The sequence below is a fragment of the Triticum aestivum genome, chromosome 6D (genome assembly GCF_018294505.1).
Source record: "Triticum aestivum cultivar Chinese Spring chromosome 6D, IWGSC CS RefSeq v2.1, whole genome shotgun sequence".
In the NCBI taxonomy this organism is placed as follows: Eukaryota; Viridiplantae; Streptophyta; class Magnoliopsida; order Poales; family Poaceae; genus Triticum; species Triticum aestivum.
Genome location: NC_057811.1, coordinates 45415858 through 45439122, shown reverse-complemented (window position 1 = coordinate 45439122; position 23265 = coordinate 45415858). Strand labels below are relative to the sequence as shown.

At 46.0% G+C, this 23265-nt stretch overlaps 5 protein-coding genes across 5 annotated transcripts; 3 read left to right on the top strand and 2 right to left on the bottom strand.

The window, feature by feature from the left end:
* Window positions 1-2196: 2196 nt before the first annotated feature.
* On the top strand, window positions 2197-7386 carry LOC123143421 (putative F-box protein At3g16210). Its single transcript, XM_044562341.1, has 3 exons — window positions 2197-3373; window positions 4570-4665; window positions 6951-7386. Exons 1-2 carry the CDS (start codon window positions 2257-2259, stop codon window positions 4620-4622), a joined length of 1170 nt encoding a protein of 389 aa, XP_044418276.1. The 5' UTR covers window positions 2197-2256; the 3' UTR covers window positions 4623-4665; window positions 6951-7386.
* A 652-nt stretch (window positions 7387-8038) lies between these two features.
* Window positions 8039-10826, bottom strand: LOC123143420 (pentatricopeptide repeat-containing protein At2g17670). Its single transcript, XM_044562339.1, has 2 exons — window positions 9547-10826; window positions 8039-8452 (listed from the first exon to the last, which is right to left on the bottom strand). Exon 1 carries the CDS (start codon window positions 10759-10761, stop codon window positions 9616-9618), a length of 1146 nt encoding a protein of 381 aa, XP_044418274.1. The 5' UTR covers window positions 10762-10826; the 3' UTR covers window positions 8039-8452; window positions 9547-9615.
* Window positions 10827-12625: 1799 nt separating this feature from the next.
* On the top strand, window positions 12626-19832 carry LOC100415883 (choline/ethanolaminephosphotransferase 1). Its single transcript, XM_044562336.1, has 18 exons — window positions 12626-13012; window positions 13850-13859; window positions 13941-13991; window positions 14113-14190; window positions 14550-14625; window positions 14710-14732; window positions 14811-14911; window positions 15491-15585; window positions 15771-15839; window positions 16050-16119; window positions 16462-16525; window positions 16602-16642; window positions 16762-16846; window positions 18557-18619; window positions 18720-18778; window positions 18880-18932; window positions 19315-19387; window positions 19466-19832. Exons 1-18 carry the CDS (start codon window positions 12876-12878, stop codon window positions 19485-19487), a joined length of 1170 nt encoding a protein of 389 aa, XP_044418271.1. The 5' UTR covers window positions 12626-12875; the 3' UTR covers window positions 19488-19832.
* LOC123143419 (GPI-anchored hemophore cfmA) lies at window positions 17561-18293 on the bottom strand. Its single transcript, XM_044562338.1, has 2 exons — window positions 17868-18293; window positions 17561-17767 (listed from the first exon to the last, which is right to left on the bottom strand). Exons 1-2 carry the CDS (start codon window positions 18146-18148, stop codon window positions 17701-17703), a joined length of 348 nt encoding a protein of 115 aa, XP_044418273.1. The 5' UTR covers window positions 18149-18293; the 3' UTR covers window positions 17561-17700.
* A 164-nt stretch (window positions 19833-19996) lies between the features above and the next one.
* Window positions 19997-22437, top strand: LOC123143418 (GDSL esterase/lipase At5g55050). The gene is made up of 5 exons (XM_044562337.1): window positions 19997-20656; window positions 20735-20898; window positions 21303-21539; window positions 21646-21895; window positions 22102-22437. The coding sequence occupies exons 1-5, from the start codon at window positions 20380-20382 to the stop codon at window positions 22323-22325; spliced, it is 1152 nt and encodes a 383-aa protein (XP_044418272.1). The 5' UTR covers window positions 19997-20379; the 3' UTR covers window positions 22326-22437.
* The last annotated feature ends 828 nt before the right edge of the window (window positions 22438-23265 follow it).

Sequence of the window (23265 nt, the reverse complement as noted above, 5' to 3'; positions counted from 1 at the left end):
GAATAGGCAACTAACAATTTTTAGCTTTTCTTTACCAAATTAAACTTTGCATCAAAGTAGGTTGTCTAGATATGCAACTAGGTGAGCAACCTATATGATGCAACAACAACAAGCACACAAGCAAGCAAGGGATATAACACAAATAAGCTTGCACAAGTAAAGGCACGAGATAACCAAGAGTGGAGCCGGTGAAGACGAGGATGTGTTACCGAAGTTCCTTCCTTTTGAGGGGAAGTACGTCTCCGTTGGAGCGGTGTGGAGGCACAATGCTCCCCAAGAAGCAACTAGGGCCACCGTATTCTCCTCACGCCCTCACACAATGCGAGATGCCGTGATTCCACTATTGGTGCCCTTGGAGGCGGCGACCGGGCCTTCACAAACAAGGTTGGGGCAATCTCCACAACTTAATTGGAGGCTCCCAACGACACCACGAAGCTTCACCACAATGGACTATGGCCCCGCGGTGACCTCAACCGTCTAGGGTGCTCAAACACCCAAGAGTAACAAGATCCGCAAGGGATTAGTGGGGGAATCAAATTTCTCTTGGTGGAAGTGTAGATCGGAGCCTTCTCAACCAATCCCTAGAAAATCAACAAGTTTGATTGGCTAGGGAGAGAGATTGGGCGAAAATGGAGCTTGGAGCAACAATGGAGCTTAGGGTTGGAAGAGGTGGTGGACTCGGAGAAGAAGACACCCCTTAAACAGTGGTGGGACAAATCCAACCGTTATCCACCAATCCAGCCTGCGCAGCGCGGTACTACCACGCCAGGGTCGTGGTACTACCGAAAGGGCATGCGGTACTACCGCCCGAGCAGTGCAGACCTGGACAGCCCAAACGCACTGAAGCGGAGGGCGGTAGAACTGCTGGCGCGGTACTACCGCTCCCCCTTGTGGTACTACCGCAAGGCAGGGATGTACCAGATATGGGAAGGCACGGACATATAAAAATACATCCGTGGCAACTTCCGCTGGGTTGGAGTCAATGCAAAAATCCGACACGGTAGTACCGTAAGCCAGGGGCGGTACTACCGCGCGGGGTGCGGATGTAAAAAATTACATCCGCTCCTACTGCCGCGCAAGCTGCTGAGTCAGGCCAGAGCGCACGGTACTACCGCGCACTGGGCGTGGTACTACCGCGTAGGGCGCGGATGTAAAAAATTACATCCGCCCCTACTACTGCACACGCAGCGGCGCCTGGTCTGAGGTCACAGTAGTACAGCTCCAAGGGAGCGGTACTACCGTGGGCGCTTGCAGTACTACCGTGCCAGGGCGCGGTACTACCGCAAGGGCATGCGGTACTACCGCTCTTTGGAGCAGTACTACCGCATGCCCAAGCTCAGCAAACACAACAATTTGCATAGACGTGAATAGACGGAGGATGCTCCAGAGAGCCAGAGGAAAGGAGGTGCAAAAAGGAGTAGACGTGTACGTGATGATTCCACCCAAACCTTTCCAAAGTGGACCCCCTCTTAATAGTACGGCTTTCCTACGACTCAAATCCACCAAAAAGAAACGTAGAGAAACGCCGTCTTCAATAGTCTTCGAGGGGCACCAAATCGTCTTGTGCGTAGTGATGAGATGCCTGAAATACTCAGCACACACGATTAGTCCACAAAAGCATTGTCATCAATCACCAAAACAACTAAATGATCAATATGCCCTTACAACCACCCCCGTCATCTGCTCACGGCCATGCCCTGCTGTCGCCCTACAACATCACGACGTACCCCGCCATGGATAAAAAATGCTCACCAGGAGCAGCGACAGCGCGTGGTGGTGGGGGATTATACAGAAAAATGAGATCGGGAGAGAGGAAGAAGAGATAAGGTGGGGATAAATAATGTGTGGGTCCCGCGATGCGTGTCCTCTTTCCTGTGTACGAGCTAGCGCGTGTGAGTTGCGAGCGAGGCGTGACCGGCCCAATCTTCGGCCGGCGCGCCGTCCGTAAACGTTTACCTTTAGGAAATAAATCAAAAACAACTAAAAATATCAATAAAAAGGTAAAATAACCGAAATCACAATATTTTTTTTTGAGAATTCCGAAATCACTAGCTGCAGATGGTGCTTGTGTGTAGTGGGCTTTGGTTTACTTCAGCTCTCGTGGGCTCACTCTTTCTCTGTCCCGAAAGGAAAAAATAATAATTTTGGGCTTCAATCTCACCGGCAGCGTGAATCTCGAGCGAGTGTCAGGGTCACTCCACATCGTGGGATATTCGACACCACACACACTTCCGCATTCGCTGTGACCAGGGCGAGATGAACCGCCGCCGCCGCCCACGCTCGCCGCCGGCGCCGCTCGAGAACGACGACCTCCTCTCCGAGATCCTCCTCCGCCTCGCCCCTCTGCCGTCCTCCCTCCCTCGCGCCTCCGCCGTCTGCAAGCAATGGCGCCGCCTCGTCTCCGACCCCCGCTTCCTCCGCCGCTTCCGCATCCACCACAGCCGCAACCCTCCCCTCCTCGGTTTCTTCGGAGAACATTACTTCGAGCCTACAATGGATCCCCCCAATCGTATTCCTACCCCGGATGACAGCTTCTACTCGTTCCTCGACGAGGACGACGGGCGCTTCCAACTCTTCGGATCCCGCCATGGCCTCGTGCTTATCTTCGACAGATCGCGGAACCAGGTCCTGGTACTGGACCCCTTCAACGGCGACAGGCACCGCATCGCCGTTCCGCCCGATTTCGATGAGAGGGAGACCTCGATCGGCGGGACGGTGTTTCGCGTTGCCGGAGACGAGCAACATTTCCAGGTGGTCTTGGTAACCACTCAGGTATACGAGCAAGGAGATACAGCGATCGCCCGTGTTTACTCGTCGGAGACTGGCGGATGGGGTGCTCTCATCTCAATACTGCTTCCACCCAAGCATCCTACTTCCGTGATTTGTACGGGATTTCCCAGTATCCTAGTTGGGCATTCCCTGTACTGGTTGCTCTCTGACATGAAAATTAAGGAAAGATCGGATGGCATCCTTGAGTTTGATTTGGAGAGGCAGGTCCTATCTCTGTTACCAGTGCCGGTGGATGCCATTCCTACCAAACTCCAGCTTATGCAGGCAGTGGGTGGTGGCCTTGGTATTTTCTTTCTGTCAAAATTCAGCGTCCAATTATGGAAGATGGAGACCGATTCTGATGGTGTTCCTTCATGGGTGCTAGCAAGAACTGTTGAACTGGATAAGCTACTTCTCATGAGTTCAAGGAAGAAGAAGAGAGAGCCCCTATGCATAAAGGGGTTTGCTGAGTACAATAGTGTGGTGTTCCTACGGACACCTACCGACCTCTTCACGATCCAGCTTGAGTCGCTGCAGTTCAAGAAAGTTTCCAGAACCAACTTCGTGGCTCGCTATCATCCGTTCGAAAATGTCTATGTTGCAGGTAATAGCATATGCCTTTACATTGTAGGTATAACAAACCAAGATATTGTTTATAATTGGTTGATTGAATGCTGTTCACATCCTTTCGTGCTAAGCTAACAAGTTCCATATAAATCGTTTCTTTTATTGCTCGATGATCTACTTAACATATAGCTATGTTGTTCTAGCATTTTCATTTTGGATGTTTGTTAGGTGGCGTTCTATGTGATGGTTATGATTTTGGAAAAACATCTTTTACTGGTAGCTAGCTAGTTCTGCTTTTCTGGAGAGGCGATTCTACTCTACCATGATTTTGAGTTCCCTTAGTTGAAACTGGTTGTGCGTCTCCTCTGTCAAAAAAAAAAAATGCAGCAATGCTCCCCCCCCTCCCCTATTCTCATACTCTTATTATGGAATTATGTGGTTTGAGTCAGAGGTGTGAAATTCATTATCTGTTTGCTCTGTTGTCACCCTAGAATAAAACAATGATCAGCAGTTCTTTGTATAATAATCGAATTACATTTTGTTGTTGCCTGCCTACTGGCTTATTCAGAATTGTACAATGTTAGTAGTAGTGCATAGCTCCATTGCAGATACTTCTCAAGATGAGAATATGAGATACATAACGGCTGGCAACTGAAGACAACTACATGAATAAAAACTAGCTTGAACCAATGAAATGTCAAATAGGTAGATCAGTTGCCATATTCTGAAGCTTTCATTCAATCAATATTTGTTATCATTGGTCTTGCTAATTTTAAAATCCACTATAACGATTTGGCTTGATATTTTAAAAACAGTTGTTCTGAGAAATTGAGTTTATTTATCTTTACCAGTTGAATATATTTTAAAAATGAATAATCATGATCCTTTTTATTGCTAGAGTTTATTAGTATGGGTATATTTTATTTTATCCACTATGGCATGGAGCGAGCCTAAGCATAATTTTAGGTAACTTCTACCTTCAGGTCAGCTAATAGTCTAAGTATGCACGTTGTTCAGTTTTGTGGCACTAGTGGGCATGAATTGTTTCGAGAATATTCTCTTTATTTGATAGTTGATGGGGTTTTATTTTTCTACTCGTCATGATGTATCAAATGGGAGTTGTTTTCCTCAAATTACATATGTGAGTTTATCCAAATGGAAGTATTAGTGCATTGATGCAGTGCAGATGTTTCTCAAGATGAGATAAATAATGGTTGCAATGCCCCCTTGTAGGCATGTGCATTGGTGGTGGACATGATGGAGCTGAAGTTTTGCACAATACGTAAGATGATTGGTCAGATGGATACGCTATTGTGATGTATTAATTGAGTAAGTAAGATTTTCTTTAAGTAGCAGCAGAATGAAATATATCCCTTCTTTTGCTTCATTGATATTTTCTGTTTACTTTTACTGGTTGCAACATCGCACCTGCTATTTTCGTGGCTACAAATCGATAAGATCCAAGTGTGATTTGTATGTTGTCGTTTCTACACAAGTAATTGATAGCCAACAATTCCTGAGCATTTGGCTTTGAACTTCATTTATTAACTCAGGCCTATATAAATTGCCATTTCAAGTTGCTGTTCATTTGGGATTGTTGTAATACCTAGTGCTCGTTTTGAATTATTGTACAATATCAGCCTTGTAGGTGGCTTGCTTAAACATTTTATCAACATATCTTTGTTTATCACTCTAACTCACATATTTAATCTCCCTCTAGTTTTTTTAGATGTTGATATTTTCTACAGTTATGGTCTGTCAATTGTATGATTGAAGAGTATCATTAAAGGGCTACTGTAGTCAGCTGCCACATGATAGATAAGGAAACAAATAATACCATGGTAGATTTTAATTTTAATAGAAGTGTGGCCGTAATATCACAATAATGTTCTCAAGGAAATAGATTTTAATAATCTTACTTCATATATCAGATTATCTTTCACATCTCTATAATTTATTTTTGGGCGTCCTCACTAATTATTTGAGATTAAAATTGAAAACATGCAAAACATTAAAATTAAGTCTTACAAGTGCAATTTCGAGATAGTATCAAACTTTTAATATTCTGATTATAGGTGTTCGTCCTCAATTTGTAACTGAATTTTACATATTCGATTTAAATACAAAGTGAGAATTGCTTACCTTATACTATGGGATTGTTTTATGTTTTCACTTTTTCGCAAAACAATAAGTATGAATATATGGTTTTATTTTAACCTTGGCTGCCTGGACTATGGTCTTCCCTGATACCATTGTTAAACTTGTTTCAAGAATTTCACCTCAGATACATCCCTTGTGTTCTGCACAATCAAACCAAAGCCCGTAAAGCAAAGATCTTCCACCTTGAGAAATTTTGGGGTGACCGGACCACCTAGGCTTTGTAGAGGTATTCCAACAAGCTTGGAGTCTCTTTCAAAAACTGAGATGGCAGAGGCACATCTCTTCTAATTTCGAAAACATTAGAAGAGCCTTACAAATCTGGAACAGAAACCTTTCCCACCTCTCATTGTTGATTGCAAATTGGAAATTTGCGTCAACCTTATCATTGGACTTGAAGAACAAAGGCCTGTGTCTGCTGTAAAAAGCAACATTAGAGTAATCATAAAAAAATCATATTAATCTCCACTGGAAAAATAGCTCCACTATCAGATGAGTCTGCTTCGTAGATGAAAACTCGAAATCCTTTCATGCGGTGGGCAATAAAGCCTATGGAAGAAATCTCGTTCGACCTCTTTCAGACCGTCAGGGCTCTTCAACCGATGATGATGAAATCAAAGCTGCGATTATCTCGAGACCTTCGGTAACAGAGTGGCTACCTCTCGACCCCCTTCTCTGGATAGGAGGTTGATAGTGTCGTCAAGCAAATTCCCCTGGCCCTGATAGCTTTAACGGGTTGTTCACCAAGAGATGTTGTTTGATCATCAAAGAACTTTAAAATCTTTGTGATGATTGTTATGAATGTGCAGTCCTTCATACCAAGCCCTATCACCTCCAAATGGATATGGAATACGCTACTCTTGACTCTTTAGTTAAACATATATAAGTGGAACACTTACATAGTCAATTTTAGCCTTGATCAATCGGGGACTTAAGGAAGTACTCCCTCTGTAAACAAATATGACCTAAAAAAGCTGAAACTCCAGCATGCTACGGCACCTGACTGGAAGAATCCCTTGACCATCTAGCTTGTATATTCGATTTGCTACTGACTATCTTGCTTGAGGTTTTTCTGCATGAATTTTATTACTTTCGGTTTGTTACTGACAATCTAGCTCGTCTATTTCTGAAAAGTATACCTATTAGGTTCCAACTAAATGCATCTATTTAATGCATTTCCCTAAAATGGAGGTATTTGAACAACTGATCTTTTAGCTTCCGATATAGCCAAAGGCTTAGAATGTGTGAACAGCAGACGCTGAAGGCTTTAGGTAAAAAATATAAGTTGAAGGCGTGCCACTTGAAATTAACTGTTCCATTGGGTTTTGTCCAGAGCTTTTGGTCCAGTTTTTGACGATGGCGAAGCGAATCTGCAGTGTTTGAATCATACGAAAATTGTCAGATACAAGGAATAGTACAAAGTTGTTTGTCTGATGACGATGTTGGTTGCTCCGCAGGTATCTGGAGATGCGGGAATGGCTTGTGATCGAGGCGTAGGTTCTTCTGTTCGGTGTGGCTGAGATGCAGAAATGGCTTGTTGGAGTGCCCATTTGGTGTGCTCCCTCTTCGTACTACGTGGCACGCACCAGTGGACCGTGTGGTGGACTTGTAGGAATTTAACAGCGTAGTTTGCTGATTAGTGCCTACTATGTCGAACTTTTATCTGGTCCTGGCTGATGAATGTTGAATGTTGAGCTGTAACTGCCTGCCTGGTGCTGCTTTCCTTTTCCTTTTTTCTTTTAACACTAGACGCAGTGACTGAAGGACTCGTTTGGGCTGGCTATCGTCTGAAGTATTTCACAAAGTTAGCTTTCTCATCACTCCGGTGAAGAAAGGTTGGGCCCCTGATCTGAATAAATAAAATGATCTGCTCTGTGTTGCAAGTTGCTGTCATGCCGTGGGTGTCATTTGTTCGCTGCCATCTGAGAAATATGCGTCTTCCACCAATGATTCATCCCTTTGTTGCCCTCCCGGCTGCTCGAAGCTCACTTTCAGAGCTGCGCCCATGAACCGAAATACGAGCCGGCACACCCCGTTCATCCTCCGGTTGTTGCCGGCCGCAAAGTACAGGTGAAGGCGCACTTGCGCCCTCACTGCTGCCGGAGACACGGGCGAGACGGCTCGCAGCCGAGAGCAGGGCACGCAGGAGCACAGCCAGCCCGGCGGACGCGCGGTGCTTAAGGATTTCTCTTCTATTAGCAAAATGGGTTTGTCTAGGTCACATTTAAGCTCATGTTCACTCTGTTTATGGTCTATTTTTTTGCTATAGTTTTTTTTATTTCTTGTTGCTGCATTATATATTTGTGGGAGATTAGATGTGACATTCTTAAAAAACATCTAGATGTGAATTAGACAAACTGTAGAAAAATTGCCTCCAAGGGCAAGTCCGGTCCTCAGGAAAAGAAAAAAGATGTCACCACTAGCTAACAGAAATAGCGCATACTATCTGAAGGTTTCGTGGCAGTGTCAGACTTGATGAAGGGTGAATAGTGTCTAGTTTCAGTTAGTTAGCTGCCATCGACTCCAGTCTTGTGTTTGCAGGCGATTAGGCAACCCACAGCTCAAAGCGTAGAGTCTAACAACAAACAAGCAGACCGTCAACATGAGAAGTCCGGCTTCTAGTCAAACAAAATCTGTCACACACACCCCAAAAAACGAACGACTTGCACAACACAGTGGCTCTGTTTCCACGAATCTTCTGCTCAACTCCGTAACCGGCAGCAATCCTCCACCTCTCCCCGAGCCGCTTCCGGAATCAAGATCTCGGTTGGTCCATTCCCATAGGTACAGCAAATCTGATCCTCCTGGGGTCAAAAGCAGTCCAGTGTGTTCTTCTTTCCTGTTTCATGATGAAAACCCTTCCAGTCCGCTGTTGCGAAAGCGATATTGTGCCGCATCGCAACTCCTCGCCCCTCCCAAGGGTTTAAACCATGATCTTCTGTATAATGGTAATGGTTATCTGCAGATAGGGGAAACAAAATAATTGAATTAGCTAAATGTTTGAGATTGGCAAAAGAATTCTAACAAATTCTAGGTGTTCCGGCTCTCGAGCTCACGCGCCATGGAGAAGGAAGGATGGTTCACATGGTTTGTTGTCAATTTGTCATGCAGGTAAGCAACATCACACTGCATGATGAATGTGTCGCTGTTTCTTCAAGATGTGCTGGAACTTGCTCCGCCAAAACATGCTTCTCCAGTTGCCTTACAAGTTACAACTACAGATAGTGCTGTCGCGTTGTTCGTCTAGTAGTATGATCTTCAGGAGGCACCACATACCAGACCTCCCTGCTTATTAGCAGAAAACTAATAGTCGTGCTGCAAACGACTAACGCTGCAGGTAGTTGCAGAGGTGCTAAGCTCTGTGCCAGAGCAACTTCATGATTCTAAATTACAAGAAACATTGTATTGTTTTCAACTTTTAACCAATGGGATGGAAAGATGCTGGTACCCTAGTCACCATGAAAATAGCTAAAAGGAAAACTAGATAAAAGAAAACCTACCTCTGTTTCTTAGGGGTCTTTCCGAGAAGATAATAGTTAACAGGGGAAGGCAAGAAACCTCGATATCGATCAATCCTACACTGACTCTTAACAGTCCAACTCATGGAATATTTGCTGAAGGTGCAGGAGAATCATATTCAGCTTTGTACCTAGGAGAACACAATTGGATATGCTCTTGGAACATTTAAAACCAGTTTGCTTTTTTTACCAGAACTTAGAAGAGCCTGTCTCTATAGGCTACCAACATTATTCTCTATGTACATTCAATACACGATAGTGTCAAAAAACGTCTTATATTTTGACACAGAGGGATTACAAGCTAATTCAGCCAATTGAACAAACAGATTATAAGCATATGTTGTGAATGGCACTACATCGTGCTACCAAAGTTTGACACACGAGTAAGATATCTTGACATATTCACGTTTCCGAAAATTTCATCTTACATTCTGATTGATTGAACAGGCAGTATCACTCCATACAAACACAGTAGTAGTTTCAAATGCTTTTGCTTAATCAACTGTATCAAAACAAGCCAGACAATGCAACTCACTGAATCAGGTGTGAAGCAAGCACCGGCAACAGAAGACTATGGCTTATTAGCCTTCCTCGGGCCTTCATGCTACGCCTTCATCTTGCGCAGCCATTTGAGTGAGCTCTCAAGCTCACTGTACGCGGCTGCCTGCGGAAAGCTCTTGCTCTCAATCCCGTAATCAAACACCTCATATGCATCGGGAACCCTCCCGGACCGACACAATGCCCTGATGAACGTCGCGTACGCCGGTGGCTCGAGCTTCATCCCAGCCCCTACAATGGACTTGTACACCTCGAAGGCCTTGTCTAGCTTCCTGTTCCTGCAGAGCCCCATGAGCAGCGTGTTGTACGTCCGGTCATTGGGCTCGCACCCATTGGCCTTCATTTCCTCAAGCAGCTTGAGCGCGCCCAGGGCATCGCCCTTGACGCACATCCCGTTCATGAGCGAGGTGTAGGTGATGACGTCCGGGAAGAGGCCCTCGGCAGCCATGGCGTCGAGGTAGGTCCTGGCCTTGGCGACGAGCCCGGCGCGCGCGAGGCCGTAGACGAGGGTGTTGTAGGTGACGAGGTCAGGGTCCACGCCGTCGTCCTTCATCCGGCGGAGCACGCCGAGGAGCCCCGCGGTGTCGGAGTCGGCGCAGTGCCCCTTCATGAGGGCGTTGTAGACGTGGGCGTCGGCGCGGACGCCGTGGTCGGCGAGGACGGGCAGGAGCTGCCCGATCTCGCGCGGGTCGCCGCGGCGGCAGCACGCGTCGGCGAGGGCCAGCAGCGCCGGGCGCGGCGCAGGGTTGTCGGCGGAGTACGGGAGCGCCGCGAGGAGGTCCCGCGCCGCGGCGACGGAGCGGTGCGCGGCGAGGCGGCGGAGGATGAGGGCGAGCGACTGCGCAGGGAGCGGGATGGTGGGCGCGGCCTTGAGCGCGAGCGAGGCGGCCGCGTCCACGTCGGCGTCCACCGCGGCGCGGATGGCGGCCGAGAGCTCCGCGGGCGTGGTGATGGGCCTCTTCTCGGCCGGCGGCGCCGGCCGGTCCGTCAGGGCCAGGGCCCCCGCGTGCTCAGAGGGGGCCCTGGGGGTTCTCCGGGGCGGCTTGCCGTGGGGAGGTTTACCGTCAGCGGGGCAAGGCCCACGTGGTGGCGGGGGAGGGGGCGGCGGGGTGGACGCCGTGGAGGGCTTCGGGACGAGGGCGTGGCGGGGGACCTTCGCGGCGCGCATGGCTTGCGCCGGCACCCTCCCCATCGTTGGCGGCGGCGGCGGCGCGGGAGGGCGGCGAGGAATGGGGATGGGAATACGACTGTGGGGTGTCGGGTGGGCTTTGCGACGCGGGAGCCCGGATTTCAGCCCAAGGTAAGAAGATCCCATGGGCTTCGAGCGAGCAGAAACCTCCCGTGGGCCTGTTGTTGGGCTGGGCTTTCTCTCACGTGCTCGACGGGGCAGGAAAACCTGGCCCGCGTTGACGGACGGTAAACGCACAGGACACGAAGACAGGGACACGGGAAATTCTGTCGTGGTCTTTGCCGGCGTGCCCCTCCACCTTTCCGTAATTCGTGAAATCGGCCCTAGGTTGTGCTACAACATGCAGTACCGTCCGACACCTAGGAATGGGCATCGAGTGTGTATGGTCACGTCTCTGTGTTGCTATACTTTTGGTAGCGATGGCAATGTTGTGCATAAAGTTTTGTTGGACGTATGATGGATTTGCAAGTATGTAGAGAGAGATATATTCTTCTGTCCACTAGAAATCACGATTGCAATGGCTCGCATACAAACCGATGGGTAAACAAGTTTGCATTCGACTCTTGCCTAAACTTTGATGTTTGGGAGATATTTTTTCATGTCCTTCAATTGAGTTCGATTATAACTGTTACAAAATGAACCAGGTCGAAGAGATACCTGTAACAATGCTCATGTGCAGTGGCGGAGCTATGTAGCCAGAGTTGGGCGGGCCGGTACGAAATAAGACCACTATTTTTTTCCTCGTGTCCCAGTTTACTTCAGTCCCTACACTGTATTTGCCCTAAGATGGGCGGGCCATGGCCAATTTTCATCACACATAGCTCCGCCAGTGCTCATGTGTCAATACAACTTGTGACCAAAGTCATGGTTCCCAACAACACGAGCCACGAGTGAATGTTACTTGCATGGTGGTATTATCTAATGACCTAGGAAAAAAAGTATCTTGTCCTAATACAATGATTGCGATAGGATGGTGAGAATTTTTTTAATGCCATCCTCGCCCTCCACGTTTTTGCAATTCATGAAATCGGGCCTATGTTGTACAACAACGGGATGCAAAGACCATTCGACACGTATACATTTGGTCACATCCCGCTTTCCCTACTTTTGAAGCTGATAGAAGCATTTCATGTAAATACTACTTTGTGTTACATGTGTGAGTGTTTGTTATGTGGAGACACACATATCCCTTTCCATGAGATTGCGCTTGTACCGGTCGGCAAGCTTTAATGATTATTATCACGACGCTTTCTTTGCTCATCATGACCAAATTTGTCATTTTGTCAGCAATAGGCAAGCTACAAAAGGAATTTCTCTTTGCTCCTTGAAGTACCGAATCCACAACACACGAACAACGCTAAACGGGATACCAAGGACAAAATGCCTTTATAGAACACATAAAGGAACAAAAAACGATCAAACGCGAGGACGCAACTGGAAAGTAACAAAGCTACATGCGGCTTTTTACTTGAATTTTTTGCGCCAAGAGATTGTTTCTCCACGTACTTTTGATGCATTCGGCTATAATCATCGTAGGGGTTATATACTTGCGTAGAGCTTAGGGAGTGCATTGTATGCCGGGATGAATTTTGCCCCTGTGCCATTGCACATATTTATGCAGGCACGTATGACGTAACCCAAACTCATAGTATCAATGTCTGTCAAGACCCTGGTCAATTTGCCACGTACAATAATTTACGTCACTATGTTGCCGAAGAAAAGGGAAGCAATGCGGGCCACAAATGGCAACTCCTAGCTGTTTGTTGACCTAGCCCTGAAAAGAAAGTTGTTTGTTGACCTAGACGGCAGTAGGGGTACTTATTCATAAAACTACGCCCTGCAGGGGGCCGAATCGCAAAACGGCCGGCCAGGCCTTCCCTCTCTCTTCCCTCCTCCCTCCGCCTCATATCACCACCACTCACCCAACCGGCGGCCACCACCATTGCCAGCCACAACCGGACAGATCCCCGCATAAATTCCTCCACCCGTCGCGCCGCCCCCATTCGCCCACGCCCACGCGCGCGCGCACGCGGCCTCCCCCCCACTCCGCTCCCCCATTCGCTCCGTCCCTCCCTCCCTCCCTCCGCCGGCCGGGGACTCCGATTTGGGGGGAGGAGATGGGGTACGTCGGGAGCCACGGCGTGGCGACGCTGCGCAAGTACAAGTACAGCGGCGTCGACCACTCCATCGTCGCCAAGTACATCCTCCAGCCCTTCTGGTCGCGATTCGTCAACGTCTTCCCGCTCTGGTTCCCGTAAGCGCGGCGCCCTCCCTTCCCATCCCCTCCCTTCCTCCCTGCTCCGCTCCCCGCTCCGTATGCTGTTCTCCACGCGCGCTCCCCGCCCGCGCCCGCCCGCTTGATCCGTTCCGTATCAAGCTCAATGCGCGAGTAATGCGCTGGTGCTCGTGAAACAGCCCCTGTTCGATGCAAGCAAACGCGTCCTGTTTCCATGTTGCTTTAGCGCGGATGATGGTAGCGTTCTGGCAGCCTGCGTTGATCCGTTAGGCCGAGACACGAGCTATGCCCCCATGTGTGTGTGATTTGGAACGCGCGCTTTGTTTCAACGAGGAACCGTCTTTAGCCTGGGGAGCATCTTGCAGGCACCTGGTGCAGACAACGCGAAAGCAGTCTTCAGTCCCGGCTTTTGCTTAGTGGAGTTGCTAATGAGGCGCTGGAAAGCTTGCTTTGCACATATTCCGTTGCATATAAATTAATACTGGATTAGTTACTCGCTTTCGTCACATGCTAGCGGGGTGTTCTTTAGTTTCTCTAAAGCCAGTGATTCGAAACTTCAATGTGGTCGTTTTTTAATTCCGGTAGGGTCGGAGTGATCCACATCCATGTTCTTAAAGAAGGATTCTGCTGTACCGGGTTATTGTGAACCTACGACACAACACATTATGCTTGCTTAATCATTGTTCACTGCTGTTTATACAATACAAAGTTTAGCTCTGGTAAATCGTATCTTTGTTACTTGATGAAAGTAATTTTGGTTTTACATTTTATCCTTTTAACTTGTTTTGTTTGCTCAAATATGTGAATGGAGGACTAACCTTACTTCTTTTGTTTCTACGTCGAAATCATCTGCAGACCAAACATGGTGAGAATTCTGCACATGCTGCTGTCGTGAGCGATGCTATTTTGTTTGAAGGCCTGATAAAACATTGCTTCTTATTTCCAGATCACGCTGACAGGTTTCATGTTTCTGCTGACATCGGCATTCCTTGGCTTTGTAAGTACTATTTTATGTCAGTAATGTAGAACAAGCAAATTTGAAGGTTTTGCGGCTTGTTCATTGCCGCCGCAGTAATACTCTAGCAAGCTTGTAACTTAGCACTGTCATTTTGCTGCAGTTGTATTCACCTCATCTCGATACAGCGCCCCCTAGATGGGTTCATCTTGCACATGGAATCCTTCTCTTCCTTTACCAGGTATCCAACTTTGTGTGCTCACCCAACTATGCAATAATGTACCATCTTATTCTCCCTTTCCAGCATACCACAGGTGTCACGTTTTCTGCAGAACAGATAAAGATGGCATTCATCTAATGCTCGTAGAGTCATTGTCATTAATCTGCAGTTCTGGCAATATTGTTAAAGCATTTATGACCCATGCACAGAGGGCTTGCTATTAATTTTATGCATGTTAAGGTTCCTAAATGTCTTCTAAACGTGTGGACCCTTATCCTGCCGGTCTCTAAATCTCTAGATTTTCTTACGGTTCTACCATGTGTAATTTCCAGTCACTGCCAGTTTAGAATTGTAATATACATGTTGAAATATGGATGCAGACTTTTGATGCTGTGGATGGTAAACAAGCAAGGCGTACGAACTCATCAAGTCCTTTAGGCGAACTTTTTGATCACGGTAATCCCCATTCCAAATTCGGCTTGCTGAACTCAGTTTTTGGAAAGCATGCATGTGACACTGACAAGCTTCTATCCTGAACAGGATGCGACGCGCTTGCATGTACTGTAAGGATATTCATCACTTTCTTCCTTACATATGCATAGATACTAAAATTGTTGTGAACTGATTAGTTTATCTATTAGTTTGAGTCCCTGGCTTTTGGGAGCACTGCTATGTGTGGAAATGCTACCTTCTGGTTTTGGGTCATTTCGGCTGTCCCCTTCTACTTCGCAACCTGGGAACAGTGAGTTCATTTGTTCTTTCACTTCTATGTTACAGCATCAAACTATCTTAGGAGCAAGCATTGTTCTATACTCTTCTACACCTATTACCAAACAGGTTGTACTTTTGTTTGGATAATGTTACCCTTATGAAGTTGTGATTCCAAGTCCTTTGGATGCTTTATAGTTTTCAAATGATGAACATGTTTCGCAGTGCTTGTGCCATTTTTTTTTTTGATATGGTTCGTGAAGCTTCATATACCTTACTTGTACCAACTATTTTCACATGGTTTGTTAGGTTGGAAGTGTTTTAATGCTCTCATAGAAGGTGCCAACTAGGAAGCATGTTGGAACCACCCACTACCCTATTAAGGGCAGCCCGGTGCATGTAGCTCCTGCTTGCGCATGGTCCGGGGAAGGGTCCTATTAAGATTCTCGCAAATTAGTTTCCACCAGAGCATAGAAGCACTACTATTTTTGAGTTGATACTTTGTAATATTTATGATTATTCCTATATCTGTGTTGATGATACCTCAGCAGACCTTTGTTGTGTAGCTTTTGAGTATATCTTTCCATCTCACACGTAATTGTTCTCTGTGTAGCTATTTTACAAACACACTTGTTCTTCCTATAGTCAATGGGCCAACTGAAGGCCTTATGCTGATCTATGTGTGCCATATCTTCACCTTTTTCACAGGTACTATTTGACTTAAACTTTTATCAACCTTCACACGAATCAAATCCACGTCGAGCTTGTCAATCTTCATAGTTTTCTGCTGCTAATATACCATGCATATGTATCTGTCATGTATATGTGAGTCAGATCCAGCCATATAATACTGATATTAACTGCACATCTTCCCTTTCATTTTCCTTCAACAGGAGCTGAATGGTGGGCGCAGGATTTCCGGAAATCAGTGCCCCTCCTTAATTGGGTGCCTCTTGTTCCTGGTATGTGGACTACCAAGCTTATGGTTCTAATTTTGTTTCTGTATTAAAACCATATGTTAATAATTTTCTTAACATGAAGCCTGACTGTTTCATCTGTTGCCGATGAAACCGTGTGCTGTTAATACTCTGAAAACTGTAATATGAACTCGGATAGTGACAAATGCTGGCATTCCCTATGCTGAAGTCTATTTTCCATTGCTTCTTTTCCAGAAATCTCGCTGTATGGCATTGTGCTGTTTCTAATGATTGCTTTTGCTGTAATTCCGACAATTGGATCTAAGTAAGTTCTGTTTGTTATTTTGCATAGTATTTTCTGTTTTGGTTCTCGTTTCATCTGATCTGTGTTTTTCGCTTGCTCAATAGATCTGAAACACCTCTTATAGTACTACGTAGCTCTAATACTCCAGTTCAAATAATCCCAGTGCCGAGGATCTGAATTACCCTCTTATTATTTTTTATGTTTATTTATCTTGTTTATCCTCTTGTATTGATTTTGGGTGCTAGTGAGGCAGTTCTCTGAGCCTTTGAGTTGGAAAGGCACCACATTTGTTTAATTTAGAACTGGTCAAACATTCAAGTGTTAATCAAGCTGCACTAAGCTAGTGTTGTAACCTACCTACAGCACTCACAATGTTTACAAAGTCGTCGAAGCAAGAAAAGGAAGCATGGTGCTGGCCCTAGCAATGGTAAGGTCTAGATTTGTTGTTATATTGCATAAAACTTTTCTCCATGTGACTTCCCACCCTTCTTCATTTTTACCAGCTCTTCCCTTTCGGTTTACTCATGGCTGGAACTCTCGTGTGGTATGCTGTTGACCCTTCTGAGTTCTATTGTATATATCTACTCTTATAAAAAAATGAGCAATAACGTAGGAAAAAAAATCTGTTACGTCATTACTGATGGATGTTACATCAATATGCAGGTCCTATCTATCTCCTTCAGATATAATGAGAAATCAACCACATCTGCTAATCATTGGAACTGGTTTTGCGTTTGGCTATCTTGTGGTAAGGCCTTCTTCTAATACCTACATTAAATATCTTGTTGATCTGTGTTTTGATGCTGTTGCTCTTTAACACCTTTTCATGTTCGAAACTAATTCGTCATTTTGCCTGCCAATCTGGGCATTGTCACTACTGTTGCGATTCTGCTCTTGTTTTGTCTCTTTATCCAAGCGTAGTTAGATTGGTCTCTTGGTATCTATACCACGGTGACAGAATACTTCATTTTAATGTTACATATTTGGTCATGGGTAAATGACCAATTGAAACCCCATAATTTGCTCACCGAACAGATTTCAATCCAAAAATTGTCCTCTGATTTTAATTCCAAAAAGTGGAAATTGGGCAGAACCTCCCCTGCAATTTGATCCCATATCTCACACAATTCATATACTACCTCTCTCTCAGTTTACAGGGCGTGCGCGTACCCCTAGGTCGTCAATTTGACCAACCTAATACAAGTCATATATTACAAAAAATATACCAACATAAACTTCGGAGTTTCTACTTTCAAAAGATATAATTTCTGTGTTATATAGTTTATATTAGGGTGATAAAATTGGCAACCTAGGTATACGCGTAGGACTTGTAAACTGAAACGGAGGTAGTATATATAAATACAAACTGCATCACAACATGTACAACTACCAGAAACATCCATGTTCACACATACTCCCTCCGTTTCTAAATATAAGATGTTTTGGTATTTCAAATTGAACTACCAAAACATCTTATATTTAGGAACAGAGGGAGTACATCACATCCAGGTTCACATTCACCACATACATCAGTACTAGTTCACAACTACCAGTCAAGTCAGAATAAATAACCTTCTCAAAATAAAAACACTGGTCTCCTTTCTAGTTCTTTTTTTTGGGGTTGCCAAGCAATCTAATTTTCAGCACATAACTTGAATTTGGATCCATCCTGTAAATAGAAGAGAAACTTATGCATGACATTGCTACTGGATATGAGGCAATCTCCTTCTAATCCTGCATTTGGAAAGCAATTTGTGGAAGACACTCACCCTTCTAGACACGCCGACGACGCTGAACCTGAAGTCGAGCCTGCAGCCGCACCGTGGCCCAAGCCCGCATCCACGCTCAACCATGCAGCCGAGCACGCAGCCGCGCCATGGCCTGCGCCCGCAGCTGAGCTCACCGACGAGCTCTCCACAGCCGCGCTGTTACCTCCCGCCGCTGTGCCTTGGCTGCCCTCCCCTGTGCCTGGGTCGCCGTCCGCCGCTGTGCTTGCTCCGGGCCCCGCAGCCGTGCCTGAGCCGCCACCCGCAGCCACCCCTTGGTCCATGGCCCCTCAGCTCATGCCGCCACCGCCGCTACGAGTCAGCACTCCGCCGCCGCTGCTAGGGTTCAGGTTGGGTGGGGACTCAAGACAGGGACGAGAGGGATGGTTCGGTCGGGATTGTTTTTTCGGTTTGATATAGGATAGCGACTAGTAGAGGGGTATTTTGGTCCACCTGATTTTTTTTTGACAGAACGGTGTAACAGAACCAATGGTGGTTGTCACATAAGGGAAGAAATTAAGACTAGATGTCAAATAGGGAAGAGAATTTTCTCCAGGGCCAGATAAGGAACCTCATTTTAAGTTAGTGTCAAATAAGGCATTTTCTCTATAAATTGGGGGGCACATTTCTTTTGTAGATGCTGTTTTTCATAACTGTATGGACATTACTTATCTGCTTATATTGCTGCACAGGGAAGAATGATTCTGGCTCACTTATGTGATGAACCCAAAGGTCTGAAGACAGGAATGTGCATGGTAGTTGCCTAATGACCTGGTTTATTTGCAGTGTCCTTTATGGAGCCTATGCCAGTATGTTTATACTTTGTCATGTCTAAAAACTGGCTTCCTTTTGCAGGCCCTGGCATATTTTCCGTTTGCGATTGCAAATGCGTTGACTGCCCGACTTGATGATGGGTTTGTGCCTCTGAGCCTTTTGTATTACACTGTATATAATTATCATGGGCTATGATGGGTTTTGTATGACATTCTGATTTTATGGTCATTGATCGTTGCAGAAACCCCCTTTTTGATGAGCAGCTCGTTCTCCTGATATACTGCTTATTTACAGGTATTACCTTATCACAGCACATTTTGTTTTCATTGGACGAGTTGCAGAGTTTTGCATTCAATATACTAGAGGGATCATTTTTGTACTGTTGTTAAAAAGTAGTACATATTATTTTTCTGGTTTTCTATTTTAGATTAGTGAATCTGTTTATATTGTCATGTGTTTGGTCAGACATTAGATTGTTGTTTAGTCACTTGGTTGTACTTCGGTACTTGTTCTTGATTAATAAGCTTCTGACGGATCCTCCAAGTTATTCTTTACAGTAACAAATTTCACTTGACAAATATATATCACGAGACATGGATTACAGTATATCATGTGCCCATCATAGGCTGTAGTGCTAAACGTATCTTTGATCTGACTACTTTGATCAATTTGACAGTGGCGTTGTACATGCATTTTGCTACGTCTGTTGTCCATGAAATCACCAACGCACTTGGGATTCATTGCTTCAGGTTTGTCAATTTCACTGCAATTCTTTTCCACATTTTGCATCAATTGTTCTGACTGACATGATTTCTGTCTGGCTACAGAATCACAAGGAAAAAGGCGTAACTCTGACTTAGTTGGTAGTCATGGTATCTACCAAAGAAGCAAACATGCTTGCTTGTCTTCGTTATAGGGGTGATGTCCGAATCATATTTGCATCTGTCATTACAGGGACATTCTCCCCTGAAATTTACATCAGCACTAAAATTTGTGCTGATGAGAAAACAATGTATGTGAAATAGTTGGCTAAATTTTGTTGTATTGTTCATAGAGCAAATGCTCAGCAAAAACTTTCTGGAGGAAATGCTGTGCTGATTGGCAGAAGTTGCCTTTGTAACTTGTCACATTGTAACATCAGCAGAGATGCGGATAGCGTTGTTTACGCATTTTATTCGTGTCTCTTTTTTTCGACCCAATGCCTCCATGCATGTTCTGATTTTCAGAGGCGGATACCATTAGCAGTCGGTTTTGTTTCTTTTTGTTTTGAGAAAACAATCGTACTCCCTCAGTATATATCACTCTGCATCAAATGAATTCCCATGTTGATACTATTTGGGATGGAGGGAGTAGTTCTGATTTGGCTGACAGATTGCGTTTTGATTGTGCTCTGTATATACCACTGCATCAATGAATTCCCATGCTGATACTATTTGGGTGGACTTTTTAAATTCGAATCACTGATGTGTTGTGCAAGTTGATTTATTTCAGTACCATGTGATAATTGTGGCAGCTAGAACCTAGACAGTTGTGGCTTGTTTTCTCTTCAGCCTTGTGGTAGTTATCTTGGTACAATTTTAATGGAGCAAGTAACTGTAATTGGAGAAGGTGCAGCACGGTGCACTGAGCTTAGCTGGAGCATGCTGCCAGGGTTCATTTCATTCTTCCATCAGAATAAATTGGCTAGACTTGCTAGCAAAGCATCAGAAGTTGTTCCTTTGTCTGGTGACTGGAGTCCGCCATGGCCGTGCTGCGACGAGCTTCGGTGGCACTCCGGTTGCTGTTCGTGGCTGCGGCGATCCGGTTGCCGTTGGTGGCTGTGGTGAGCAGCACCGTCGTCTCCAGGGCAATGGTTCCGGCAATCTTTGTGTTCGGCGACTCCACTGCCGATGTGGGGAACAACAATTACTTGCCGGGGACCAGTGCCAGGGCTGACTTCCCTCACAATGGCGTCGACTTCCCTGGCGGCGAGCCGACGGGCAGGTTCAGTAATGGCCTCATCGGTGCCGACTTCTTGGGTGAGCAAGCCAACTGATCACATGCTTTTGAATCAATGGCGGCTCGGCTGTCTGTCTGATCAGTGGTGAACTTTGCAGCTGTCCACATGGGCTTCAGCGGGAGCCCGCCGCCGTACCTCTCTCTCGTCGCCGGCAGTGGCGAGGCATTGGGCAACTCGACGACGAAGAAGCCGGTGGCTGCTGATGCCTCCATGAGAGGAGCCAGCTTTTCCTCTGGAGGCTCCGGTGTTCTCGACTCCACGGTACGTCCAAGCATTTCTGCCTCTGTTTTTCTAGTTTACCGGACATATCTGTGGTTCAGTAGAAACATGTCGTTAATTCATTATTTTTTGTTCAGACATAAATTTCGATTGTAGTATTGGTTAATAACCCCAAGTACGTCTCAAATTTTGGTCTATATTTTAATTTTCACTGGAAGAATTTAGGTGGAGCAGATGATTCGTTACTACCTAAAGTTGTGAAAATTCTTCAATTGTTCAATCAAAGCAACAGCTTTCTCCTGTACTCCATCTCTCTTTAATGTCACGAACCACACACAATTTAAAATCTGGCATTTCCCCTTGCTGAATTAAAAGTCAGCAAGTACTACAATTGACACCCTCAGCTAGTGCCAGCAACATTTGACAACCAGATGATATATTACCAGGGAGACACGATCAACATGACCAAGCAGATCGAGTACTTCTCGGATCTCAAAGACCAGATGCTGTCAGCCAGACTGGGTGCCTTCGGAGCGTCGGCCTTCCTGTCCAAGTCCATCTTCCTCATCAGCGCGGGCTCGAACGACGCCATCGACTTCTTCTCGCAGGATACGTCGCCGGACTCCACCGCGCTCCAGCAGTTCCGGGAAGCCGTGGTCTCCACATACGACAGCCATGTCAAAGTAAGGGACCTGACCAGTGATGATCAGTTCCATCAGGCTTCAACTCAGCCAACTCACCGTGTTATGTTCAACTCTGAATCAAATCAACTGCATGGTTGTGCTGCAGACGCTGTACAACCTGGGGGCGAGGAAGTTCGCGGTGATCGACGTGGCGCCAATCGGGTGCTGCCCGTACTGGAGGAGCCGGAACCCGGCCGGGGAGTGTGTCGAGCCGCTGAACCGGCTAGCGAAGAGCCTCAACGATGGGATCCGGGACCTGTTCGCCGGCCTCATCTCCGAGATGCAGGGCATGGAGTACGCCATTGGCAGCGCCTACGAGCTAGTCTCGAGCATCGTCGAGGACCCACAGTCTGCAGGTAAAACACAGCAGTTCACCAAAGAGTATTCTGGCATGTGACTCCACACCTCATGGATCGCCATTTTGCCATAGGGGTTGGATGTGCGTGTTTGCGCTCGAGTGTATGCGCGTATATATATGATCGCTTGTGTCTGTACTGTGTTGGAAAAAAAACATAATGCATGCCATACTTGCACCAACCATGTAATGCTTTGTTGTGTGCAGGGTTGACAGAGTTGAAGAGCGCGTGCTGTGGCGGCGGCGGCAGGTTCAACGCCGACGGAGGGTGCACCCCCAGCGCCGGCTACTGCGGCAACCGCGGCAAGTTCCTCTTCTGGGACTTCCTGCACCCTACGCAGGCCACCTCCAGGCTCGCCGGCCGAGCGTTCTACGACGGGCCGGCGCGGTTCGTCGGCCCGATCACCTTCAGGCAGCTGGCCGAGGCGTAGGGTCGTCTTTGTATCATTCCACGACATGAGAGAGACTCAAATGTGGTTTTGTGTTTTGGGGACCGATCCAGGTCAATCATGGTCTTTGCCTTTCGTGGCGGCGAGAGTTTAACAACTGGCGCCAATTGTCCAAATTGGGGGTTGATTAATGTGCTACACACAATTGGGGCAGACACACACTACTTACTCCTCGATCGATTCTCGTGCACATTGACCTGAGTACTGGAGACTATCTAAATTATCCAAAATCTCTTCAACTTATGAGCTGAGGGAGTAATATAAGTAGACGACGCTCAACAAGTTAATTGAAAAATATGCAATCAATTTCATGAAAAACAAAACACTGGGCCATTAATTTGGTGGACCAAACCCTTAACAATTGTGATTCTTATGTTTATGATCCAATCGTTGTTCTGGCTCGATCTAGTACTAGCTCCGGTTCGCTAAAAGTTTCATTTCGAATATCAGCATAAATGTAACAGGCCCAACCCGAAACCCTAGTTCCTTTTGCTATCTTTGTTATATATATTTGGTGAATTAACATGTGGATTTTATTTATTTATTTTTCTTTTCTTCATTCTATTAAAAATTACAACAAATTAAAACCTATGAACATTTTTAGGAAATAATTTGAGGTTTCTTTATATTTTATTTAAGTTCTTTTCCTTTTCTCTTCCAAAGGTTTTCAAAAATCCCATGCCCTTTCTACTTCCAGTTTGGACTCCAAACTTCGCCCGCGCCATGCTTTTCTAGAAGTCTTTTATTTTAAAACTTTTTTTGAGGAAAAGGCAGAAAAGTAAATCAGGTAGTGAGAAGCCCAAGCCAGCCAGCGCCGTAGCCCATCTAATCAAAGCCGGCCCACTACAACCACATGAGCCAGTCGGCCCAACTGCCTTTCTTGCCCACCTACCCACCTATCTAAACCTAGCCCAATCCATCC

Bases quoted from the DNA above. Each gene is read 5' to 3' on its own strand.
- LOC123143421 (XM_044562341.1), top strand. From the start codon at position 2,257: ATGAACCGCCGCCGCCGCCCACGCTCGCCGCCGGCGCCGCTCGAGAAC. The intron at 3,374-4,569 runs GTAATAGCATAT...GCCCCCTTGTAG, and splicing joins CGAAAATGTCTATGTTGCAG to GCATGTGCATTGGTGGTGGA.
- LOC123143420 (XM_044562339.1), bottom strand. From the start codon at position 10,761: ATGGGGAGGGTGCCGGCGCAAGCCATGCGCGCCGCGAAGGTCCCCCGC.
- LOC100415883 (XM_044562336.1), top strand. From the start codon at position 12,876: ATGGGGTACGTCGGGAGCCACGGCGTGGCGACGCTGCGCAAGTACAAG. The intron at 14,912-15,490 runs GTGAGTTCATTT...TTCTCTGTGTAG, and splicing joins TACTTCGCAACCTGGGAACA to CTATTTTACAAACACACTTG. The intron at 16,847-18,556 runs GTAAGGCCTTCT...ATTGCTGCACAG, and splicing joins TTGCGTTTGGCTATCTTGTG to GGAAGAATGATTCTGGCTCA.
- LOC123143419 (XM_044562338.1), bottom strand. From the start codon at position 18,148: ATGGACCAAGGGGTGGCTGCGGGTGGCGGCTCAGGCACGGCTGCGGGG. The intron at 17,768-17,867 runs GTGAGTGTCTTC...TTCTATTTACAG, and splicing joins TCGTCGGCGTGTCTAGAAGG to GATGGATCCAAATTCAAGTT.
- LOC123143418 (XM_044562337.1), top strand. From the start codon at position 20,380: ATGGCCGTGCTGCGACGAGCTTCGGTGGCACTCCGGTTGCTGTTCGTG. The intron at 20,657-20,734 runs GTGAGCAAGCCA...TGAACTTTGCAG, and splicing joins CATCGGTGCCGACTTCTTGG to CTGTCCACATGGGCTTCAGC. The intron at 20,899-21,302 runs GTACGTCCAAGC...ATATATTACCAG, and splicing joins CCGGTGTTCTCGACTCCACG to GGAGACACGATCAACATGAC.